At 41.9% G+C, this 21,804-nt stretch overlaps 1 protein-coding gene across 7 annotated transcripts in view; it reads right to left on the bottom strand.

The window, feature by feature from the left end:
* JADE1 (jade family PHD finger 1) overlaps positions 1 to 21,804 on the bottom strand; it is a 42,533-nt gene that overhangs the window by 13,071 nt on the left and 7,658 nt on the right. For 4 of the 7 annotated variants that reach the window (XM_080614064.1, XM_080614067.1, XM_080614066.1 and 1 more), the window contains 4 exons: positions 19,920 to 19,997; positions 8,870 to 8,952; positions 5,281 to 5,438; positions 1,660 to 1,847 (listed from right to left, as the gene is read on the bottom strand). In XM_080614064.1, the coding sequence (XP_080470190.1) occupies positions 1,660 to 1,847; positions 5,281 to 5,438; positions 8,870 to 8,952; positions 19,920 to 19,971 (481 nt within the window). In that variant the 5' untranslated portion in view covers positions 19,972 to 19,997. Of the gene's footprint in view, positions 1 to 1,659; positions 1,848 to 5,280; positions 5,439 to 8,804; positions 8,953 to 19,919; positions 19,998 to 21,804 lie in introns of those variants that run through there. The other 3 variants (XM_080614069.1, XM_080614070.1, XM_080614068.1) reach the window with 3 other exon arrangements.

Here is a 21,804-nt window from a genome sequence, read left to right on the forward strand (position 1 = left end):
AAAAAAGCATGGTGCTTCCCCCCTCTGGCTTCCGTGTCTCATTTGCCATGACAATGAGCTGGCCGTAATACTTCCAGGTTGGTGCTGCACTGACCTTCCCCACACAACCATGCTACACAAGGCCCGGTGAAACCAGGACAGATATGCTACTGCCAACAGTCATCTTCCTTTTGCCAAGTCAGTTTAGGACAAGCATTTCCATGTAGTTAAATCACTACAAAGAAGCACAGGCTTAGGATATCCTACTTTTGGTCTAATACCTAATGTTTCCTGTAACATACAGAAGATGGCAACCTTACGATGTGTGTTTTAACAAGAAAATCCTCCTTTCAGCTTTCCCTGTGAATAACTGAGCCATAAATTCCACAAATGAAGAATTAAAACCTCTCTAGCTCCTGCAGGTCGAAGACAAACACTCTCTGGAAGTACTTCCAGCTTCCCCTACTGGCAGGTAAATCCCTGCAGCAGGGATCAGTGCCTCCAACACCCCACATAGAGCAGTTGGAAGGCAGCAAGAAGAAACAAGCTGAATGACCACTTCAGGGGTTCACACACCTCACCACTCACACCCCAGTGTAACACTGTGGCAGCCCTCCTCTGGTTCTGGCAAGACAGATGGACAGAGGGGATTATCTACACTGATAGGCATCAACTGAAAATCATAAAAAATATTTTGATTTTATTTTGAAGACAGCTAAGGGGACTTGCTGGTTCTGTTCTCTTGAAGATAACTTGGAAAAGTAACTTAAACTCTTGAATTATGAACTGGTTTGACTTGTTTAAGCCCAACACTAAACCTGAGCTGGCCTGACCTGAGATCTGGAAAAAAGGCTGGGGTAAGAGACCAGGTCATGGCTGGGTCATATGTGGGTTTAATTCAAGAGTTCTAAATGGTCAGTTTGTTGTTTACCAGGTCTTGTGCCATGCCACATGTGGGCTACAGCCAGGTAAAACCCGTATGAGCATTCTGTAACCCAGAGTAGGGGACTGCCACAATGCTGACACATAAGCCACCTTCACTAACGTTCCCGTTCTTGCCCTGCTTTCTTGTCCCTTCCAATGCACAAGTCATCTTGCAGAAAAAGGAAGAGCTGCTCCTCCTGCAATACCTCTTCTTTCTGCTTCCTAACTGGAGCCCACAGGCACAGTAAGGTTTGGGAGGTTCCTCCAATAAATCACTACAGGAGTTCCTTAATGTCTCATTCCCTGTGCAACTGGGATGGCATTAGGCTCTCCCGACCTCCCACGACTCCTTGTCTGCCTTCTTTGCACTCCACATGGCTAGCTAAAAAGATGATACAGGTATGTGACGCAGAGAAAAATAAAGAAGTAAATGGAAAGGACTAACTGGGAAAACAATGAACAGTCTGTCTGATGTCCTCTTCAAGAAGCTTGATGGCAAAATGGGAACTCTGGAAGAATTCCCTTGTGAAATAGCAGCAGAGAAAAAAAAAATCCAACCATGTGGCCAGATTCTGACCTGGTCTAAACAAATACTACTCAGCAGTTACAAAAGCCTGTATCTTATGGCTTAATCACATCAGGCTTGGCTTCCCATGGCTACCCCATCTCTTCCTGCTGCTGCCTTCCCTCAAATTATTCTTAAACCTGCCAACTTTAAAAATAAAGGACACACAAACACCATGACTCATTGCTCACCCATTTCTTTGAATTCTTCATTGGCAAGCTGCAACCACGCTACATCCACATCATTGAGATCGTAGCGACACATGCTGTCTGCTAAGGTTCGAATGTCAACATAGCCCAGCTCCGGAGGCTCCGACCCTGACGAAACAATGTACTTCCTGGGTCGCGTAAACGTGACGGCTTTCGTCTCAGACACAACCCTAAAACAGACAGACAAGAGGATGTCAGATATGCTGGGATGCTGAGACTTGTTTCTAGAGAACTCAAACTGCCTCACTTTAAGTGATTAACCACCATCAGCACACATCTGACCACCTAAGCAATTACCGTGCTCTCTAAGGGAAGAGACAACAGTATAGCACACTTCCATAATGGACTGGTGATATTATGTTAATTGGAGTTGTCTAGAAACCAAATTCATTACCAAGAATCTAAATAAAATGGAAAGATTAGAGGATAGGGTTCTGCTTACTCTTACCTTGTTTACTTGTTTAAAGCTAAAGTGGGAACACTGTATTCATGTAGTGATAGCTGCCATACACACAGATGTAAACTCTGGTTTGCAGCCTTTTTTAAAATCAATCTGTTGAACTACATTACCTGTTTGGAAATCTACAATACCAAGATCATGAAAATTCAAGGAAAAAAAGTAGTATTTCCTGCTACATTTGAAGGGGTTGTGTGTGTGTGTGTGTGCACATGTGTAGCTAAGGAATTGCCATCCCTGTGAAATTCAGAAGACTTTTCCACAGAGAATCAGTAACCTGCACTAGTTTCACCTCCGCTTACCCAAGCATCCTCGGTCTGCATTTCCTCTTTCACATTCACTAATGCCATGCTGGGTCAAGTGCAAATATTAATCAGCCACTGATGAGACTACTTTCTCCCAGACTGTGGAAGCTCCAGCTGGCCAACAACCAACCATGAAAGTGTATTTTAGCTGCAAGCCAATGGAATTTTTGTTTGACCACAGGCACTAGTTCAGGAAACAGTAAAGTATCTACAACACATCACTTGTTCTAGGTCACATTCCTGCAATGCCACAGCCTTGCCAAGCCAGGAACTGGGGGCAAAACCACCCAATTTACAAAGGACAGCAGTCGTTCTACCAGCAGGCTTGCCTCCAAACAGTAAGGTAACTCCAGCCTGCAGCACAGTTCCCTCACTACAGGACATTGCACTTTCTCTTAGTTAACTGCACACACTGTAATTCAGTTTGGATCAAATCCAGTTCACCACATGAGGCTGGTACCTCCAGGAGCGACAGGCCACGCTGCCAAAGGACTGCCCCTGCAGCACCAGTGCAGATGATCTTTGGTGTAAATCCTCTACCTATCTCAGTCTTCTGCACAGCCCTAAATCTTCTCCTCATCTAGCTTATTTCAGAAAACAATCTGACATATCGTGGCAACTGTGGGCAGGAGCCAAATGCTGAATTTGGGGCTTCCAAGGTGCAGAAAGGAACCGTGGAAGTATACAAATATGAATGACTTTGCCAGCCTAACTGCACTGCCCAAACCGTTCCTGGTCATGCTGCACAGTTTTAAAATACTACTGTTATAGCTCACAGCAAATTTACTTGAAACTGGGCACTGCTCTCTGAATCTTCTGTACTAGAAATTCCTTCCTGAGTACTGCTCCATCCAGAAATCATAACCTCTGGGCTGCACCTTGCACATGCTGTCTAAATACCACTCTAGTGGCACAGGCAGTTTGGCTTCTAAACAAACCACTTTCACCTCTTTATTTCTGATCAAAAGAAGTAAAAATATGCCACACTTGCTACATACCGACAAACCCATCCAACTGCGTTATCCTCCTGACCATGCTTACACGCAATCATCACATGGACTTGCTCCTTTCACCACCCCTCTGAACCTACACCTGCTGCTCTGACCAGCCAAAACCTTTAATTCACCATTACATACCTTGCTGGCATCAGCTGTCTGTACTGTATTTTGCCTCTGTTCTACATCAGCTACTGTTTGAGTATTGCTGGTTCAATTTACAGAACATTTGCCTCCCCTCCCACAGTCAGGCACAAAACAGTTCCAGCTCTCCAGCAGCACCACCACAGAGCTCTCTTGAGTATTTTGTGAGGGAGCAAGCAAGACAATAATCACAGAGCCACTCTGAGCAGCAGGTACTCTCCAACAGCACCATACAAGATTGCTCAGCAGCTAAGAAACAGTGATGCCTCCTGTACTCATACCTACAACTGTGGGTGCTGCCTTTCCCCATTTCCTTTAATATCTTAAATTTGGAGCAACATCTCTGTTGGCCACTGGCAGAGAAAAACTCTCTCCTAAGTGAGTACCTGGATCTGATACAGTCACCAAACCACCTCCCTGAAAGATACAGGGTGGGGATCCCCTGGACAGTCTCCCTCTCTTAAAGTCCACAGGTCTCCCAGCCACCCTGCAGCCATGGGAGATGCCTGAAGGAGAAAGAGGTGAGAAGACAACGTGAGCACACATGTCCAGTGTGTGTGCATTTATGTAGGGACTGGTTAAGGTCGGTGTAGAGCATGCTACAAGCACTGCAGGAAAACAGTATGCTCCCATGTTCTAAACTGCAAAGCATAAGGAAAAATCTCAAGTTCTCCTTGGACCTCCACCTCCAATCCTTTGGAAGAAGAAGGAAGGAGAGTCTACCTGATGTGTCGGTGAAGTTCCTCACTGTACAGACCTAGCGGGGCTGTGCAGCGGTCTGCAGGCTGCTGCACAGAACACAAGAAGTGCTAAACATTCCTGTAGTCGCCCTGCTCCAAGGTTAAAGATGGCAGAAGCAGTGCAGCATTATCCATGATTTTTTGCTGTATATCAGAGATCGGGCTGTTCTGGCTCCACCAGCACTGGTGGGTCATTTGGTAACACCTTACGGGCCAGCCTGGACTTTAATCAAAGAGATCTAGTAGAATTAAATAGCAATAATCCTTGCCCACTTTCTCCAGCTCCAATCATGAAGTAGACAGCTGGGCTGCAGCACACTCCTGCCCTTACAACTGTTTAATTTGAAACAGAAAACAGTATCCAAGTATAACAAACAAGGTATGGAAAATGAGGGTTTCTTGGATAAGAGCTAGAAAATCTCACATTAATGTATTTAGTTACATGCACATGTGGATGGTTCTTGAAGCAGCTGAAATCTTGTACAACAAACCATTTCCTAAGTTAGTAAATGAAACAACCAAAAAAATAACACAAAACCAGAATAAATGCTGTGTTTTCTCTAGCCCTTAAGTCTGGCTGTCTTAACTGTTCCTTGAAAGGAACCTATGGCTTGGAACTAAACACAAGAAGCATTAGACAAGGGCTCTCCTGGCAATGCTGAGTGAGGTCAAGTCCGGACTTAAAAATAGAAGCTATTTGTAAGGTTCTGTCATCACACTCCATCCTAATGTAATGCCAAAAATTACTCTCTGACATTCACATTTTAACACACAGGCAGAGCAAGCCTGACTCTTGACCTCCCTGATCAGTCGAAAAAGCTGAGGCAGGTCACTCTTCATCTCTGAGAACCAAGACCTTTCTAGCTAGACACTGTGGAATACAGCTCAAGAAGCCAAGGCAATGTAGATATAGCTGCTAATATAAATGTTTGTGTATTTATTTACATTCCTTCAAACTATACCTGGCTACCGGTTCTGGGATGGTCCCTGGGCTAACTGGCACCTGAACTCCCTTTTCCCACTCCTGCCTCCAGGGGTCTGCCAGCACATAGTATTCATCAGGGTTCAGCTGGAAGGAGTCATGTAACTTCATGGCAGTGATCAGGTCCGTTCTGAACACCTGCAAAGAGAGTGACCAAGAGAGAAAAATAGAGACACCGACATTTGATATTTACACTCTATGATTCACAGCTTGAGGGTAACCATGGAGCACAGTGTGCAACAAGGTCACTGTATCACCAGTGAACTAACCCAGCCCGCTGCAGAACAGAAGTTTAGCTGCATTGCAGGGAAAGGGGTGGCTGAAGGTGCAAATACTGATAGAATGACTTCCAGCTAACTCCATTACAAGTCCTGGCACTCCCCCTACACTGGAGGCATAATGCTGAGAGCTGACATCCACTTTCACCTCTGTCTTTCTGCAATAAAAGCTGCAGGAGCTTTGAGTCTTGAAACAGCAGAACAAGAAAAACTCATTTTTGCTGCAAAGTTTGGGGTTTCTTTTCCTAATTACTGCAGTTCTGACTAATCCAAAGCAATTCTAGAAATTCCCTGTGGTAGAAATCAAGGCGTGACTCTACCATGACCAGCCACAAGAGGAAATTCTAAGGAGATGACTCTTTGTGCAAGTATTTAAAATAATAACCGAAAAGATCAAATAAAGTAAGACCCAAACTGGAACTGTGGGGGCAACTCCATTATTCAGCACAGGTGCTGTTGTTCCATCAGCTGCAGACACCTCTGCATCATAGCTGTGAGTTTACTTTGTCTTTGCAAAGGCATCCACCTCTAAAATGAGCAAGGTGTTTGGAAGCCTTTGGGTTAGCAGCCATAAACAAGCAGTGATACTGTTTTCAACAAGCCACAGAACGAAATTAAAAGGGATTCATTCTTGTAGCAGGCATGCTGTGGTACTGCTGTAGCAGCTTCAACCCAGTCAGCCACTGCCTGTCAGCACTGCGGAACACAAAGGGTGCTATCACAGGTAGCAGAAGTACAAGCCTGCACTTGTTCATGCATCTTCCAGCTCTCCTCATCCAGCTCTCGCTGCAAGGCAAGGCTGCTGTGCAGTGTAACTGCTCTCACCACTCCTCACCTCCACAACCACTCATTTTTAACTGCTCAATGCCATATTTAAAGGAAAAAAACCAACCAACTGACAGAAAATAAGCACCATCAGGACAAGAAGAAGACAAGTAACACCTTAAGAAAAGCTCCACTGCAGACTTTGAGGTTCTGCATCCACTCAGCCCCACGCTGCACAGTTACAAAGGAGGAGACAGATACCTGGGCAGTGCTCTTAAATTCTCTTACTGGGCTGCTAGTGGAGCAAAGGGACCTAACCTCCCAGTCCCAGAGCAATGGTTCTACCTTAGCTCCAGCCAGCAGCTGCCTAGGGCTGAGGAAGAGCTCAGTCTATGCAGAGCGCTGATGAGGCAGCCTCCCAGGACAGCCATTTCTGTCATACAGTAGTCACACACCTGAAACCTCAGTAGATTCCCTATGATTTTCGGGAAGCACTTCTGGGAAACAGTGAAACTGATGGTTAATTACACTTCTGAGAATATTTCAAAGTGTGATTTGCCTCACCATGCTGCACATCTTGGCACCTCTCCTCCCTCCCATCACACACATACTACCCCACTTCTGTCTCTGTCTGTTTCTGTTTCCACTCTGGCTTTGACAAAAAATAGCACAAAATCATGACATTTTTCTTAACATTTGTCTTGACATGTTCAGAAAAACTGCCAATAATAAAGAATAATATTACCATATGAAGGAAAGGGAGAATGCAGGTAATGAAATATAATGAAATGTTTCAAACAACCCAATTACGAGCCCTGTGAGGCTCCAATCAAGAAATAAAAAACAAGCCACAAAGTAAACCAGCTCACAAAACAAACAAACACAGCTGGTCAGGGGATTCCGTACTTCTAAGTGGTTTGATTTAAAGCAATCAGATGTCAAATGAAGAGAAGCCTAGAAATGTAAAATGGGTCACAAACCTTGCTCCATCCGAGAGCCAAACGAAACTCAGGCTCTCGGATAAATTTGTCACTAAACTCCCTCAGAAGCCAAGCTAATGCATCACCTGGCAGCCAAGAAACTTCTTCCCAGGCCAGTGGCCCCGTGACACCATTCTTTCTGCTCTAATTTCTGATGCAATCAGACTGCCCGGAGCAAAGCAGAGCTTACAGAAGTGCTGGCTCTCAGAAGCACTGAACACTTCAAGGCTGAAGGGTGAAACTCTGGCCACGCTGAAGTCAATGGAAGTTTGCCACCGACTGCAATGAGAGCAGGATTTCACGCGGGCAGTTTAGCAAGTGTCACTTTCCTGCCAGCACACTTCTCATCAGAATAGTGTGCTGTGGTGAGCAGAGACAATGCAAATGGAGGGAGGCAGCAGGGGCAGGGAAACAGAGCTAAAGGGATGTGTATGAGAAATCCATCCAGGCTCAGAAGACAAGAAAGAACAGCACAAAACTGCAAAGATTCTGACAACAAATGCAGCAACAGGGAGAAAGCAGAAGCTCACAAAAAACCAATCTGTAATTATCTCAAATTATTTCCAGATGGCCTTTCCTGAGGTAGTTCTCAAACCTGCGTGTAAGGGGCTGCTTCTAAGGGAAGTACAAAAGGTAACTAAGGAAAGCAAGCCCTTCACCAGGGGGTCTCCACATTCACCAAGAAGGAAGGAAAAACTTAAATAACAGGTCTTTAATGGCCAACAATCAAAAAAGAAGACTGGAAACCACCAGTACTTGGTGTCGCTCACACTGAGCAATGAGAGGGATTCTTCACGTGAAAACTCTTCTCTGGGACTTGGGCATACTGTCATTGAGGAGATTAATAAAGCAAGTTTTTACTCAACATCAATCACTAATGCATCAGAAATACATGTATTGGGCAAGTACATTAAATGAAGAAATTCCATCTCCCAACATTAATACTTTCCTTGCAGCCTCTACAAAGTCTGCCGTGCAGTATTTGCCTGAAGATAGGGAGATTCACCAAGAATACTTCCAAAGAACTGGATTGCGTTTATGTGTTACTAACAGCTGATCCATCCTGGAAAGTTCAAAGATTTGCATCTCCCTTAAAAGAATTTCCTCAAAGCACTACACAAGTCAGAACTGTCAGGAAGCAGACTTCTAGTCTGACAAGCAGTTTAACAAGGATCACATACCAAGACCCAATATCAACTATGCAATAAATGCACCTAATGTTGACTTTCACTGTTCACATATCAAGCTACAAATAAACCCTGATGCCTAAAAGACTAGAAGAAAGACTACACAGCCATGCTGAACGAGTGTCAGACTATAACAAAATTCACAGATAGAGACTGGTGCTGGCAGTGGCTGTGCTAACAGCTGAACTCCCTCATCTCCTGGCCAAAAAAATAAGTTGGGGGTGTGGGGAAGGTGCCAGCTAAAACCTAGCCGAAAGAAAAGAAAATGTAAATCAGAAGCAATGGATCCATTACCAGAACACGTATATGGCTCTGTACTTGATAGATGTAACAAAATGCAAATCACATTCCAGAAATACCTCAGAAGGTTTCCGATCTTCATGTCTGGAACACGACGTCCTCCGACGTCGAGATCTGGAATGCTGAGACCAAGTGGACAGACCTAGGATACAGAAATGATCATTTGCAGACACTGCTGTCATCTATCAATAAAAGCCTTTGCTCTCTCCATGCATCCAAGAAGACCAATTGACTTCAGCATAACTGTATGAGTAAGGTAAGCTAGAGGCAGGCTTCTATGACACACCTCCAAAGACTCTTTCAAAATGAACCAGAAAATGGAAGTTACTCAGTTGTAAACTTCAGTGATTGCTCTTCTGGTTTGGTTTTGTTTGTAATTTTCTACTTACAGAGGCATCGGCTGCATGGCACTTACCAGCCTTCCCCCCAGCATTTAAAGAAAGCTATCTCATACCATGCTTCCCCCTGAGCATCAGTAAACCACTTTCTACAGATTAATTACTGACCAAGAGGTCTGCTGGCAGCCAGAAATGTACTCTTTCAAGCTAACGTATTAACATCTTAAATATCTCTTTTGGTCAGCCAAAGAGCAAGCCTCTTCAAAATTAAGCCCACTGCCATGCGCACACCGCAGAGCCCACAAAACAAGCTGCTGTCTCTTCTCCTGAGCAAATCTCTCAGTGTGGCTGTATAATTTTCATTTGCATAATTATTCATTCCATTCCAAACAAATTATGTCTTTGCCTTGAAACCTTTTGGCAGAGTCTCTGTCAGCTTTCAGAAATATTGTAATAACAGGAAAAAAAAAACAAAAAGAGAAAGCACCTACACTCTGCTGTCAAGGCAGTGCTTTGACACCAGAGTATATTATACCTGTGCCAATCAACTGATTTTAATTCAGGAAGATTTACAGGTACAGCAGGCATTTTCTACTCCCAACTACACAGCAGTAATGAGGAAAAAAATAAAAGGCCAATAAATCCTCATGGGATGGAGAGATGAAGGACTTGAAGTAACATCTGTATGATAAGGAGGCTAGGACCTACACACTGAACTCTGAACACAGACTTTGCAACTCTGGGCATTACAGACAAACAAAACAGAAACAATGCAAAGGCCTTCCCACATTGCTCATTTCTCCACTGCCTGTGCACATAGATGGTAGGAGTAGAAAGTGTAAGCTACAGTCCATAAGAGCAACACCACCTTACGTCATCCAGCAGAAAACCTCATGGGGACCAGAAGGTACTGCTCAAAACTAGATTGGATAGGATAGATTGGATGGGATAAGCTCTCAAAATGAAAAATCATTTTCAAACTGAAGCGACTGACCAAGATGCTCATTGGAAAGACACAGCTAGTAACAAGTCATCAGAAGAATTCATTATGTCGTAGTTACACTTCTGTCTTCTCTTTTCAGTTTTTCAGATTCCATTAAGGAATCTGCCCCAACAGAAACTGCTCTGTACATAGCAATGAGTTAACAGGTTACGCAGACATACATAATGGTCAAACTAAAGCAAGGTGACAGCGCAAACAGCTAAAAATCTTCTGAAATAAGAATACAGAAAAGATTATTTTAAGCACATGTCATCATTTTACTATAAAAGCCGGTGATTTTACAAGTTTTTTAAAAGTCATGGTCACTTGTCCTAAGCTCCCGTATTTCACAATTACAATTTTCTATTTCTATGAAGGAGGAAAAAAAGAATAGGAAGAAAAAGAAGGAAAGAATCAACCATTATTTATTGACCTGTGTGGAAAACCAGACTCCCAAGATCATTTAACCACCATTCCACTTAAACATTCCCTTGAAAACTAAAGAAAAACCACAAGCAGCAGCAGAAATTGCTTCTGAGGATCCTATCAGCCTTATCCAAACTCAACCTAAAAAAGGCAGAGGGGAGTAAGTGTAAGCACTCAAAAAGTGTCAGATATACAGCTAAAATCCATGACAGAAAAACAGATTTTTCCTGCACCACAACAATACAAACATTTTAACGTTTAGGCAGATGTGATTAATCAGGAGCCTCACTAGAAGACAGACCACATTCACACCCACCCAGACAGTATTCAGTTCTCGTGGGTTCTGGTATTTTCCATCAGCAAGACATTAATATCTGACCAACCATCTGCTACCGAGATATTCAGCTAGTCAGGCCGCTACACCAGCAAGTCAGACACTTGAAATTTCTAATTCATCTGTGGTTTGGGGTGTTTTGTACACTGCTGGGCCTGCGGGATGGAGCCTGCAAGGCAAGGAATTAAGAACACCAAGCTGTATTGGCAAAGTGGTGTTTGATTCAGAAGTTTCTGTGGGAAAAGAGCTGGTGGGTCTGGAGGTTTCATCCAGCTGTTCCCAAGTAATGCATGCATCTGGGAAAATTAGAGCAGTAGCAGCAGTACAATGTACTTCTGGATCTTTACCCATGAGCTGTAATTCAGCTCTGATGACAATTTATCATAAGCTGAAGACAAGTAAGCAAGCAGCATATGGGGCTTGTTTGTTTGTTTTATTGTGGGTATTAAACGATGGACTCCCAGGTCTCTCTCATGCCACAGAGAAGCCACAAAGGGTGAGGACTAAAATAATCCCTGCCGTATCTGCTGCCGTATCTTCTCTATCTCTTTACTCAATCATCTGCAGATGCTACACATCAAAACTGTCTTAAATGTGTACTTCTGTTTTAGACACAGCCCATCTACACAAGGGTTAGGCCAGCAGATCAAATAACTATCGCGTGCAACATGAAAGGTCAACTCTTAGCACCAAAACTGCAGAAACTTCATTTTAAATTACTTTTTTTAAAGTGCTATACCAAAGCACACAACATAAAATTTCTGTGCATAAGGGACAACTGAAATGCAGCCAGCCTTCCTCAGGAGATACTGTGGGTATTTTTTCCATGCCAAATAACTCCCTACAATAAATAAGGGAAAAAATAGTTTCTTAGGTAGTTCTGTAATAGCTGTTTCCTTGCATGTAACATTGGTGAACACACACTGAAAGCATACAATGTTTTTAGTAAGTTACTGAAGAAGCTGTTGTATTTTTCTGAGCAGCGTAAACTGACTACATAATACTAGGAGAAAAAGGTGTAAGAATTTCTCATGGGACTGTGATTTTACTACCCACTAAGATCTGTAACTATAGCTAACAGATGACCTTTGGCAACAGCTTTGCTTCAATACGGAAAACATTTACTCACTGAATAAACAGAACCCAGCTATAAGGCAGCATTCACAGAGTCAAACCACTACCACTTAAGACACCGAACTGCAACGAATTGAAGGAGCTAGCCTAATGATAGTAAACTATCCAGCCCATAACAGTATTAAATTTAACACTTTGGAAATCTCGAAACAGATTTTCAACTCTGCTCCCATTAAAGTTAATGGCAAAGTATCACTGCCTTCAACAGTGCCAGGAACAGGTCACTGTATTACCCAAAGCTGCTTTCACTAATAAGGAATCCACCCGCTCTGAGTATACCATTAAAAGTGCAGGAGGAAAATGAGGGTGCTATGTGTCTTTTCAGCATCATTTCCACATTTTCATGCTTAATCCAGAAGAAGGACCTCACTGAAAGAAGAAGTTCATAGGCAATTACAACCACTTCAGTGATGAATGATCTGATTTTTATGTCTAATATGTGAAGTAAGAACCATTCCTGGATCGTACAGAAGGAACAATCTACTGTAGTCAAAACAAACACTGATTCAAAACAGCAATTCTGTGCTTGTAAAAGCACACGAACCTAATTGAGTTATTCTAGAAAGATTACAGACACTTTTCACCAAAATTATCCTCTTGCATTAAATATTTAAAATGACTGTATTCATCAACAGTTTTCTGAATACTAGCCTTAGTCTTAAACTGGATTAGGATCACCAAGACTAGAAAAACAACTGAAGATCAAGACAGTTAAACCCAGTTTTGGTAAAACAACAAAAAACATAAGGGAAGGCTGAATCACAGGGATTTGGCAGACGTAAAACTTCTGTAAGATAACATTATACACCTCATGGCAGAAATGAGTTCTACAGAAGACAGAAAATTAATGAGATGTTAAGAGAGCCTACACTACCAAAAGCCACGTGAGTAAGAGTGAACAGGAAAAGTACACAACTCCAAACCACGAAGCTAAACAAACACATCCAGAGCATACATCACTATTATTACTAGACATCAGAGATAAAAGGTGTCTCATTAAGTGCCAATCCTGTTACATGATTGTGGAAGGATGAACCTAGTAGCCAGACCCATCACCACTCAGGAGAGACACCAAGAGCATGCTTGTTCTTTTACAGGTATGATCCTTTCAGACTGCATACGTGTTCACATGTTTTAAAAGGGTTTCATCACTGAGACCAGTAGGAGGATCATACTTTTACTACATCTCAGTTTTCCCTTTGCGTTTATCCACTTACAGACAAAAAGCAAGAAGAAATCCCAGACTACTAACAAGGTGCAGTTCACAGCAGGAGAGGCAAAGCTCCTGGTGCTGCAAAGGTGACTTCTAATAAGACACAAGTAAGAAACCTTCCTATTCCCCTAGGCTACTACATACACCTTACACTGTACACTCTATAATACCACTACAGGGTGTATGTAGCACATTCACCTCCTGATAATGAAGAAATCAAGAACCATGAATTCTCTCTCCATATTTGTGAGAGACACACACTTTGCAGAAGGAAAACCATAATCAATTTTAACTGTATCAATTCATTAAATGATCTATCGAGGATGTGTTTTGATTCAAAAGAAGTCCATCAAAACACAAAACTCCTCTAGACCAATAAAGCAATTCAAGCCCTCAGGGAATTCTACCCCACAACTAATCTACTACTCAGCATGAGCAGGAAAGGCTCAGCTAGTATGTATCACACACAGGGCTGTTGTAAAGCCACCTGCAAGGCACTCCGCTGTGTCCTTGGAAAACTACCTGCTGCTCCAGCCTCTGAACACTTCAAAGCCTCAGATCACCAGGCATCAGAAAGCAGTTCTCCCACCCTAAATACACTCCTGCTACACCATTACAGCAGGCAGCACAACAGAGCAAAACATCCCCGACATGGATGTATGTCTGGCTGTCACTTCTGCTTAACGCTGGCATTTCCAGCTGCCTATACTGTTCCTCAGCTCGCTCTGACTCAAACTAGGTGCTGCTGCCAATACTCTGTCAGAAAAATCTGCAATCTGAAGAGAAAACATAGATGCTCACTCTCCCCATTTAGTGGCTGGCCCACAACTTTTCACGTATCATTACACATAACTGCATGTCTAGACCAAAATTCCAACACGAAGAAAACAGAAGCAGACTACTTCAAGGGCAGGTTCCCATTATGTTAGGTACAAAAAGAGCTGTCTGTGCAGAAGTCTTCAGGCCTTATCACAGAGCATGTATGCAAACACAACATACGAGATCGTTTCACACAGCCAGATTCCCCTTCTCATGTTTCTGTTGCTGGAGAATTCGCCCATCTATCTTCCTTATCTTTATATAATAGCGTATTAATACACAATAGTCTCATTCAAGATCAAAACAGAAAAAGCAACACCAATTTTACTTAAGATGTAGTGTCATTTGACAACTACAAAAAGTCTTTGCCGTGCTTTACAACATAGCACAATTGCTCAGTATCTGACACACCTAACGAACAGCCTTTGCAGCTCCCTGCCACAGCAGTTCAACACAAGTTCCCTCCTATCATCCCTTTTCTCAGTAGCACACACGAGTTTTATAATTACAAAGACCACACACACAACATGTGCTATGCAGAAGCACATGACACTCTTCTAACAGTGAGGAATTCCTAGACCCCACCTTGTATTTATCAGAAGACCCAAGTGCCACTCTAGCTCTCTAGCCCAGGGCTTCCCACCATAGCAATGTTTTACCATTAACAGTATGCAAAGTTTTAGGGCAAGGTTAATACAGGTCATCAAAGCAAATTTAGCACCTCCTGAGCTAGCATTCATAGGTTGGTAACACAACTGTCGTCATCCAGGCCTTAAAACTCCAGCGGAGTTAGATGTATTCAACATTAGCAGTCTTGTAAAGAAAGGTGTACGCCTCCCAATATGGTTGCGATGATTATGTGACATCCCTTCCTCAGATGCAACATCCTAAAAGCCCAGGTAAGTCTTTCAAATCACTCAAAAGAGCAACAACTTCACCAAAAGCCACACCACCCCGGTGAACATAACCTTCACATGAGATGCTAGTTCTGACCACTCAGCATCAAATCTGAAGGCCAAAACCCTTGTCGAAAAGCACAGTAGTAACCACTAAACTTGCTACTTTGCCCAAATTCTCACACTGTAACTACATTACATTCCACTATTTATCACTATCCCTCACCTACCAGCCAGTTCAACCGAAAACCAAAACATGTCCTTCACTTCCTTTCGATAAAATGGTGCACAGCGTTACTCATACTGCTAAGTAAGTGCCACACCTCAGGCCAGCAGCAGCTGCAATTCCCTGGTAAATGATGTACACACCTGAGGTTATGTACTCAGCAACCTTTGTGAAGGCACTCTGGGATCCATCTCAAATACAATGGAAATCCATTGGGATGAAAAGCCCTTTCTAAACCTAAGATCCCCATCGTTCAGCCAGAGCAATGGATATTGGCAAAGTGAGTTTAACTTTAAAGTAACATTTGTTTAGCAAAGATAGAATAAGGGTCCATCTAATTTACAGAACTATATTCCATAATCCGTAAGTATTAAATCTTTCATTTCTCGAAACTGATGTGAAACCTTGTAAATCTTACAAGTACTTTTTGTCTGCAAGCATCTTCAGTTTTTCTCTCAGATACTCTGCATGTAGGAGTATGATGAATTGATGACCCCTCCACGAATAAATGAAGAAGCATCTTGGGAGCCAGTAAAGTGTGGAGAAAACCATGCTCTGAATTCCTTACTCATGGAAAACACCAACCAAACTCTGACATCAAGGAAAGCCTGGATTTCACCCAAGATCCCTACAGTACAATTGTCCAAGCAATTTGTGTGAAAGGAATGCCCTGAAGCTATAAATGAAAACTACTCCCTGCACAACTTTACCTCGCCAGGAAGCAAAGCACATGGAACATTCAGCACAAACCACTTTTGCAGATCTACACACCAACAAGGTTAAAAAGCCAGGTCAAGACTGAGCAGGAAAGATAAAACAGCGTCAGTATCTACCATTTGATTACAGTAAGACCCAGAATCATAAAGAGGAGTTTTTGCAAAGGAGGAGCAAGCAGAAATACAATGGAACAATTGCTCAAGAACTACGAAAGCACTAGCCAGCCATGCAGGTAACAAGGACATGACTGAGTTTGAAGTAAACATTACTAATGCACTTAATACAGGTTTTGAAGAAGGTGGCATGCATATCACCAGGCTTTTATAATGGCCCTGGCTCATATTAACATCTACTGAAGCTGCTGTAATGTGCTACCTGGAAAGGGACAGAAACTAACAAGCTGCCAGATGACAAAAAAAGGATCACTTTCAGGTGCCAATCATCTTAAACCCTTCCGCAAGCCTTGCCCAATACCATTTTTCTGTATTTAGACATAAGCTCAAAATCCAGAACTATATCTGCAGCCATTTTTCATTCAATTATCTTTCATGAATAGAATATTCAGAAGTGACCTATGATTTTAGAAAACAAAATCTCTGGGAACACACTGGGATATGCAGGGGCTAACTGTGGAACTGCTGTGTACAACTTGCACTGATACCTCTTGCTCACGGCTTCAAATATGCTATTTTGGCCTCATGTCTAAATGAGGGTTTAGAACTCTGATTTTAAGGGGATGCAGCTTAAAGATTTACAGCAGTTAGACTGAAGGACATAAAATAAATACTTTGCGGGGTTTGAAGTCTGCACTTGGCTTTTGGGAAAGAACCAAATCAGAGGGCAAAAAAGAAGAGATGAAAAAAGTAAGGGTTCTGTCTTTAAGGTGTAAGGCTTTAAAATACTGCAACTACTATATAACCACCCACACTAAAATATCTGACATAAGTCAGTAAATGCATGTATGTACTCAAAGACTGCAGCCATGTAGTTAAGCTTTCTTCTGTCCTGTATTTCACTCCTAAACGAAAATGATCCTCCCTTCTGTCAGCTCACAGAAGGAGAGTGCCCCTGAAGAACTACAGGTACACATATCTTCAGCATAATACATTTTTAGTGTTTAGGATATGAGGCTTATTTTGCTGTAACTTTGTGACTACCAAGGAAACTGATTCAGTTCAATTAACGGAGAACAGTTTTTGTATGTTCATTCTTTTTCCATAACTTCCATTATTAGTAGTAGTATTATTATTACCTTATAAATATTCAGGTTCCTGAGTTCAATAATGCAGAATGTGTATTTCTTCATGTCAAAATATTTTCCGGGTCTACGTGCTGGAGTCTACCCCAGTCAAGCATCCTCATTCAGGTTACTTCAACCACATTTATCCAGTGACACTTGTGATCAAGCCAAGATGCCTGATCACACAGTCTCCTAATGCACAGTATGAAAACTCAGCTTCAGAACTGAGGAAACCCAAGAGATGGAGGCCAAATTCTCACCATATGAGATGAGGGACAGCAGTGCTGAGCAATAAGCTGAAGGACCACTGAGTTCAGTATGATGGGAATTCAACAAGTGCACTGAAGGGTCAAGAGGTGCCACTGACCAAAGGGAAGCAGATGCTTGGCAACAGGATTCCAACTAAGTGTTGATTACAATTCCAACTTTTCAACAAGAAGATGGCTGTCTGAAGTGCTCAGAATAGTCTATTTAATTGTTTTCTGACTCTGGGAACTCCAAGAAGGAAGAACAGCTAGTGAAAAAACTTAAAGCCTTCAACACAGAGCACAGAAATTTTTACCTTTCGTTTTTTCAGGCAACAAAATTTGCTTCCCCTTCTAACACTACTATCCGTACACTGAAATTAACATTGTCAGAGTAATCAGTAATTCTACTGAAAACTACTAAAGATTAAATGAAGGTGAGACCTGTTAGAGGAGACCTTTGCCATTCACACATAGCTGGGAGGAACTACTGGCATCCCTGTAGCACGAAAAGTGGAAAGGGCCTGAGCGCTGTACTCAGCCAAGTGTGAGTGACAGAAAGACTCAGACACTGTCCCTACACTGTATCTCAGCTTCTGATTATTAATCCTTGATCTTTTTGAACACAGAATGAATACAGGAGCCTGTACCTAAATCTGACCACTAACTTCACAAGGGGAAAAAAAAACCCATAATCAAATCAAGGGAAAAGAAGCCTAATGAAAGGGAAGCAGTATATATTTCAATCAGTACTTGAAAATACTTTTAAACTGCCTTTTGCCATGTAACTTATTCAACAAATAGTTAGGCTTTAACGCAGACAGATCCTAAAAGAGCAAGGATTTGGTTTTGTTTCCCTAACTCATTTCCTTAGATCTTGACCTCTGGAACAGATGAAAATACAGCTTTTTGGGAAACATAATTCTGTAAGTTGACAGCTCTATTCCAGATTGCTATATATCAAATGACATTGCAAACAAGCACCATAATCAGCAACAGATCAGTCAACTGTATCTGTGTCAGAACTTCAATTCCAAAATTATCTCCTTCATATTTTACCTGGCAAAACCTCTAACACAAGGCACATGAGGGGATTGAATTGTAAAAGTAAGAGTGAAAATAAACACCAGTATTATCAAAATGGAACACTATTATACAAAGCTCCTAGGGAATGGGAAAAAAAAAAAAAAAGGTAAAGCAAAATTATAATGAAAGCCCTCACATTTGCAGCTACCTGTCTCTCTTACAAGTAAAAACACAACTTTGTTTTGGGGAAGTATGCGTTACATTTGAGGAAATACACCAACTTCAATTTCTTAAACCTCAAGTAATCTTCTAACCCAGAAAAAACAGGTCTGAATCACCCATTTTTGTCTTCCAAAATCCCTCAACTGCAGGTAGCTCTCCAAAACCAAGCCAAATCCCACACCTCTTTACCACATTTTACTCAATCCTCATTTGGACGAACTCCTATTGGCTTGCTAGTTCTCACCTCCTCCAATCCTTTTACCACTACTTCGTGTCAGCAAGAGTTTGCCTAGGGTTTTCAGGGTGCAGATCTGGCCAGACCTGAGCAGACTCCCATGCAGCACAGACACACCTAAGAAATGCAGGTGAAGTAGTCACCTGTGCAGGGCCACAGTGTAGCACAGCTGCAGCTCTGCTTCTCAGAGCAAAGCTTTCAGAAGCACCTGGAAAACCTCCCTGATCATTTTCTGTTACATTTCAAACTGAAGTCTCATAAAAGACTTCAGATTTGAAGATGTGCACCCAGAGAGATCAAATTAAAACCAGGGAAATCTCTCTGACAACTGGCTAGGCTGCACTATTGTCAGGTATAATCAGCTTGCTTGTTTGGGTAAATGAAACACCCTGGCACACTTCCCAAACTGCCATTTTACCTTCCTCTCTCCCTGCCCCCCCCCCCCTTTTTTTCCTGCTTAATGGAAGATTATCAATCTCTGGAATCCAAAACACCATTAAGAGCTCAATGTTAGTTATGTCAGCACAGAAGGAGTTAAAAAACTAAATACATTCTGTATCCAAATTACTGACCTACTGAATTCAAATTCTTTAAAGTTATTCCTCAAATAAGATAATCTTCAAATGAAGTAAGGCACAACTTTTATGCACCATCAATCTTTCCTACTGAAGTTGGAAGCAATATACCCTTCCATTGCATATGAGAGTATGAGAATCCTAATGCCAACTCCTATTAGATACTAAGCTGTGGACAATGTCAGCAGATGTCTCCATGCAAATTTTGTCCTTGCAATGATAAATTATGCTGCTTGCAAAGATTTTAAAGAAGACAACTACTTTTTCACTTGTTCCTCTTACCAGCTAACACTGTACAGTCAATGCAGTGGGGGGAATCCCCAATTTTCTGTCCATCTGCACTCGAATAACTAAATCCTTATAATACACATTTCCTACCAGTCCAACCAATATGCAAAATACCTCTGTCAGATAAAACACTGCATTAAAATGTGTTTTCAAACTCATAACCTATTGCACTGTACAACAAAGGAGCACTTACTGCCATTGTCATCAGAATCTTCACTGCTGCTAGGAAGCCGACGTCGTTTCATGATCTCCCCGGGAAACAGCAGGCAGCCTGCAAAGCAATGAGACAGCACTTAACCCAAGATAATAATACACAGTCATCAAGTTGTGTTTCTGATGGCATTTGAGGATTTACAGCACACAAAGGAAAACAAACAACTTTAAACAGCATCTGAAATACGAACAGAGACTCTCTTAGGGATGCTTAATTAGGCAGTCATCAGATGAGCAAGTGAACAAGATTGGAGAGTATCAATGACAGCCCCACCAACACTTTCACCCATAAGCAAGAGCATATTTTGTTCTGAGAGGTCTTAAAATCACTGAATAGCTGCAGTCAATGTGATTGACTTCCCCTGCCCATTCTGACACTGGATTTGGAATACAATAACATTTGTACTGCTTGTGTAAATATTTGCTCTGGCTAATATGGTACTGGAACCATTTTATTCCTGTTTAAAGTGCCAGATTTACAAAATCAAAGTTTAAAGTCATCCACATATATATGTGTGTGCATTTATATATATACATATGAAAGAAGTATCAGCAGTAGCCAGCCAAGTTCTCCCACATTAACTAAACATGCATCACCTATGCCTTGGAAAGCACCACCCTCTCCAGTGAAAGCGTTAATTCCTCCTGCAGGCACATTTCTAGCACCATGCCCAACACTGTTCTGCAGGAATCAGACCACCAACTGACTGCACAGAAGCTCCTATAAACTGCCAGACTTCTACCAATATTGAGTTCAACTGCACATGAGCCAGTGATGTAAAGACAAAAAGTTCAGTATCTTTTTAACTGCTATTCACAGGGTGTTGGTATTTTCACAAGTATTCTCTGTGGAATGAAATCAAATTCAGAAAAATTAAAGAAGCTGTAAATAGCTAGTGCGCATCTACATGTATAAAGCTATTAAAAGGTGTAAGCTGAAGAGCAGAAAAAACATGACAAGTGTAGAACGACACATCCACCATGAGTTAAAATGACAACCATTCTAGAAGCAGATCAAATCCCTTGATTCTGTACTTACCACGTATCAATCAGAGTATCAATAAGGTCTGAGTGTTCTGCTAACAGCAAAGCCCTCATACATACCTCAGAGACACAGATTTGGAAATCATGATACTGAAATACTTCTTTGCTTCTAGGTAGGTGCAGAAAATCTAACCTCATTTTCACATGAGCTGAGATTTCTTAAAAAGCCTTCAACAAAACTCTTTTCACGGAGCCTTCCTTTTTTACAATATACTTGCAAACAGAGGTGGGGGAAAGCCTCCCTCCCAGAAAGTTACCTTTCAGAGTGGGATTTAACATGGTTGTCTGTGAAACTTTTAACAGTTTTGAGCTGCAAACTTCACTCAGTGAAGGTAAACTGAATGGTTCACTTCACCAAAACCTTTTGTTATCATTTCACAGAGTAGAAGTTCACAGATAATGTCTAACGCCAGAGAATAAAGAATCATAAATGGCAACCTCTTACAGTGCTAGAATTCCCTCCGAAAGAATTGCTTTGAAGCAGACCAGAACTCTGTGTGTATGGCAGGCAGAAATGCTGCCAATGAATAAATACACAGATCACCCTGGACCATCAAAGTCATCTGAATACACATCTGGTATAAATGTAGTAGGTCCAGAGCCAAGTTCTGACACAATCATGTATCACAGAAAGCCAACATTCAGGTCTAGAACAGGCCAAGACCGAAAAAATCAATTAGCTGCTACAAGGCCAAGGATACGGAAGAAAATAAAAAAATAAGTTATCTCACAAATGTAGCTGGGATATTCCTGGTCAAAAATCTTCATTTCTTGGTTCATTGCTGCACAGTCTAAACATACTATGTACCATAATGCAAAGT

This window comes from Psittacula echo, assembly GCF_963264785.1.
Source record: "Psittacula echo genome assembly, chromosome: 1".
Lineage (NCBI taxonomy): Eukaryota > Metazoa > Chordata > Aves > Psittaciformes > Psittacidae > Psittacula > Psittacula echo.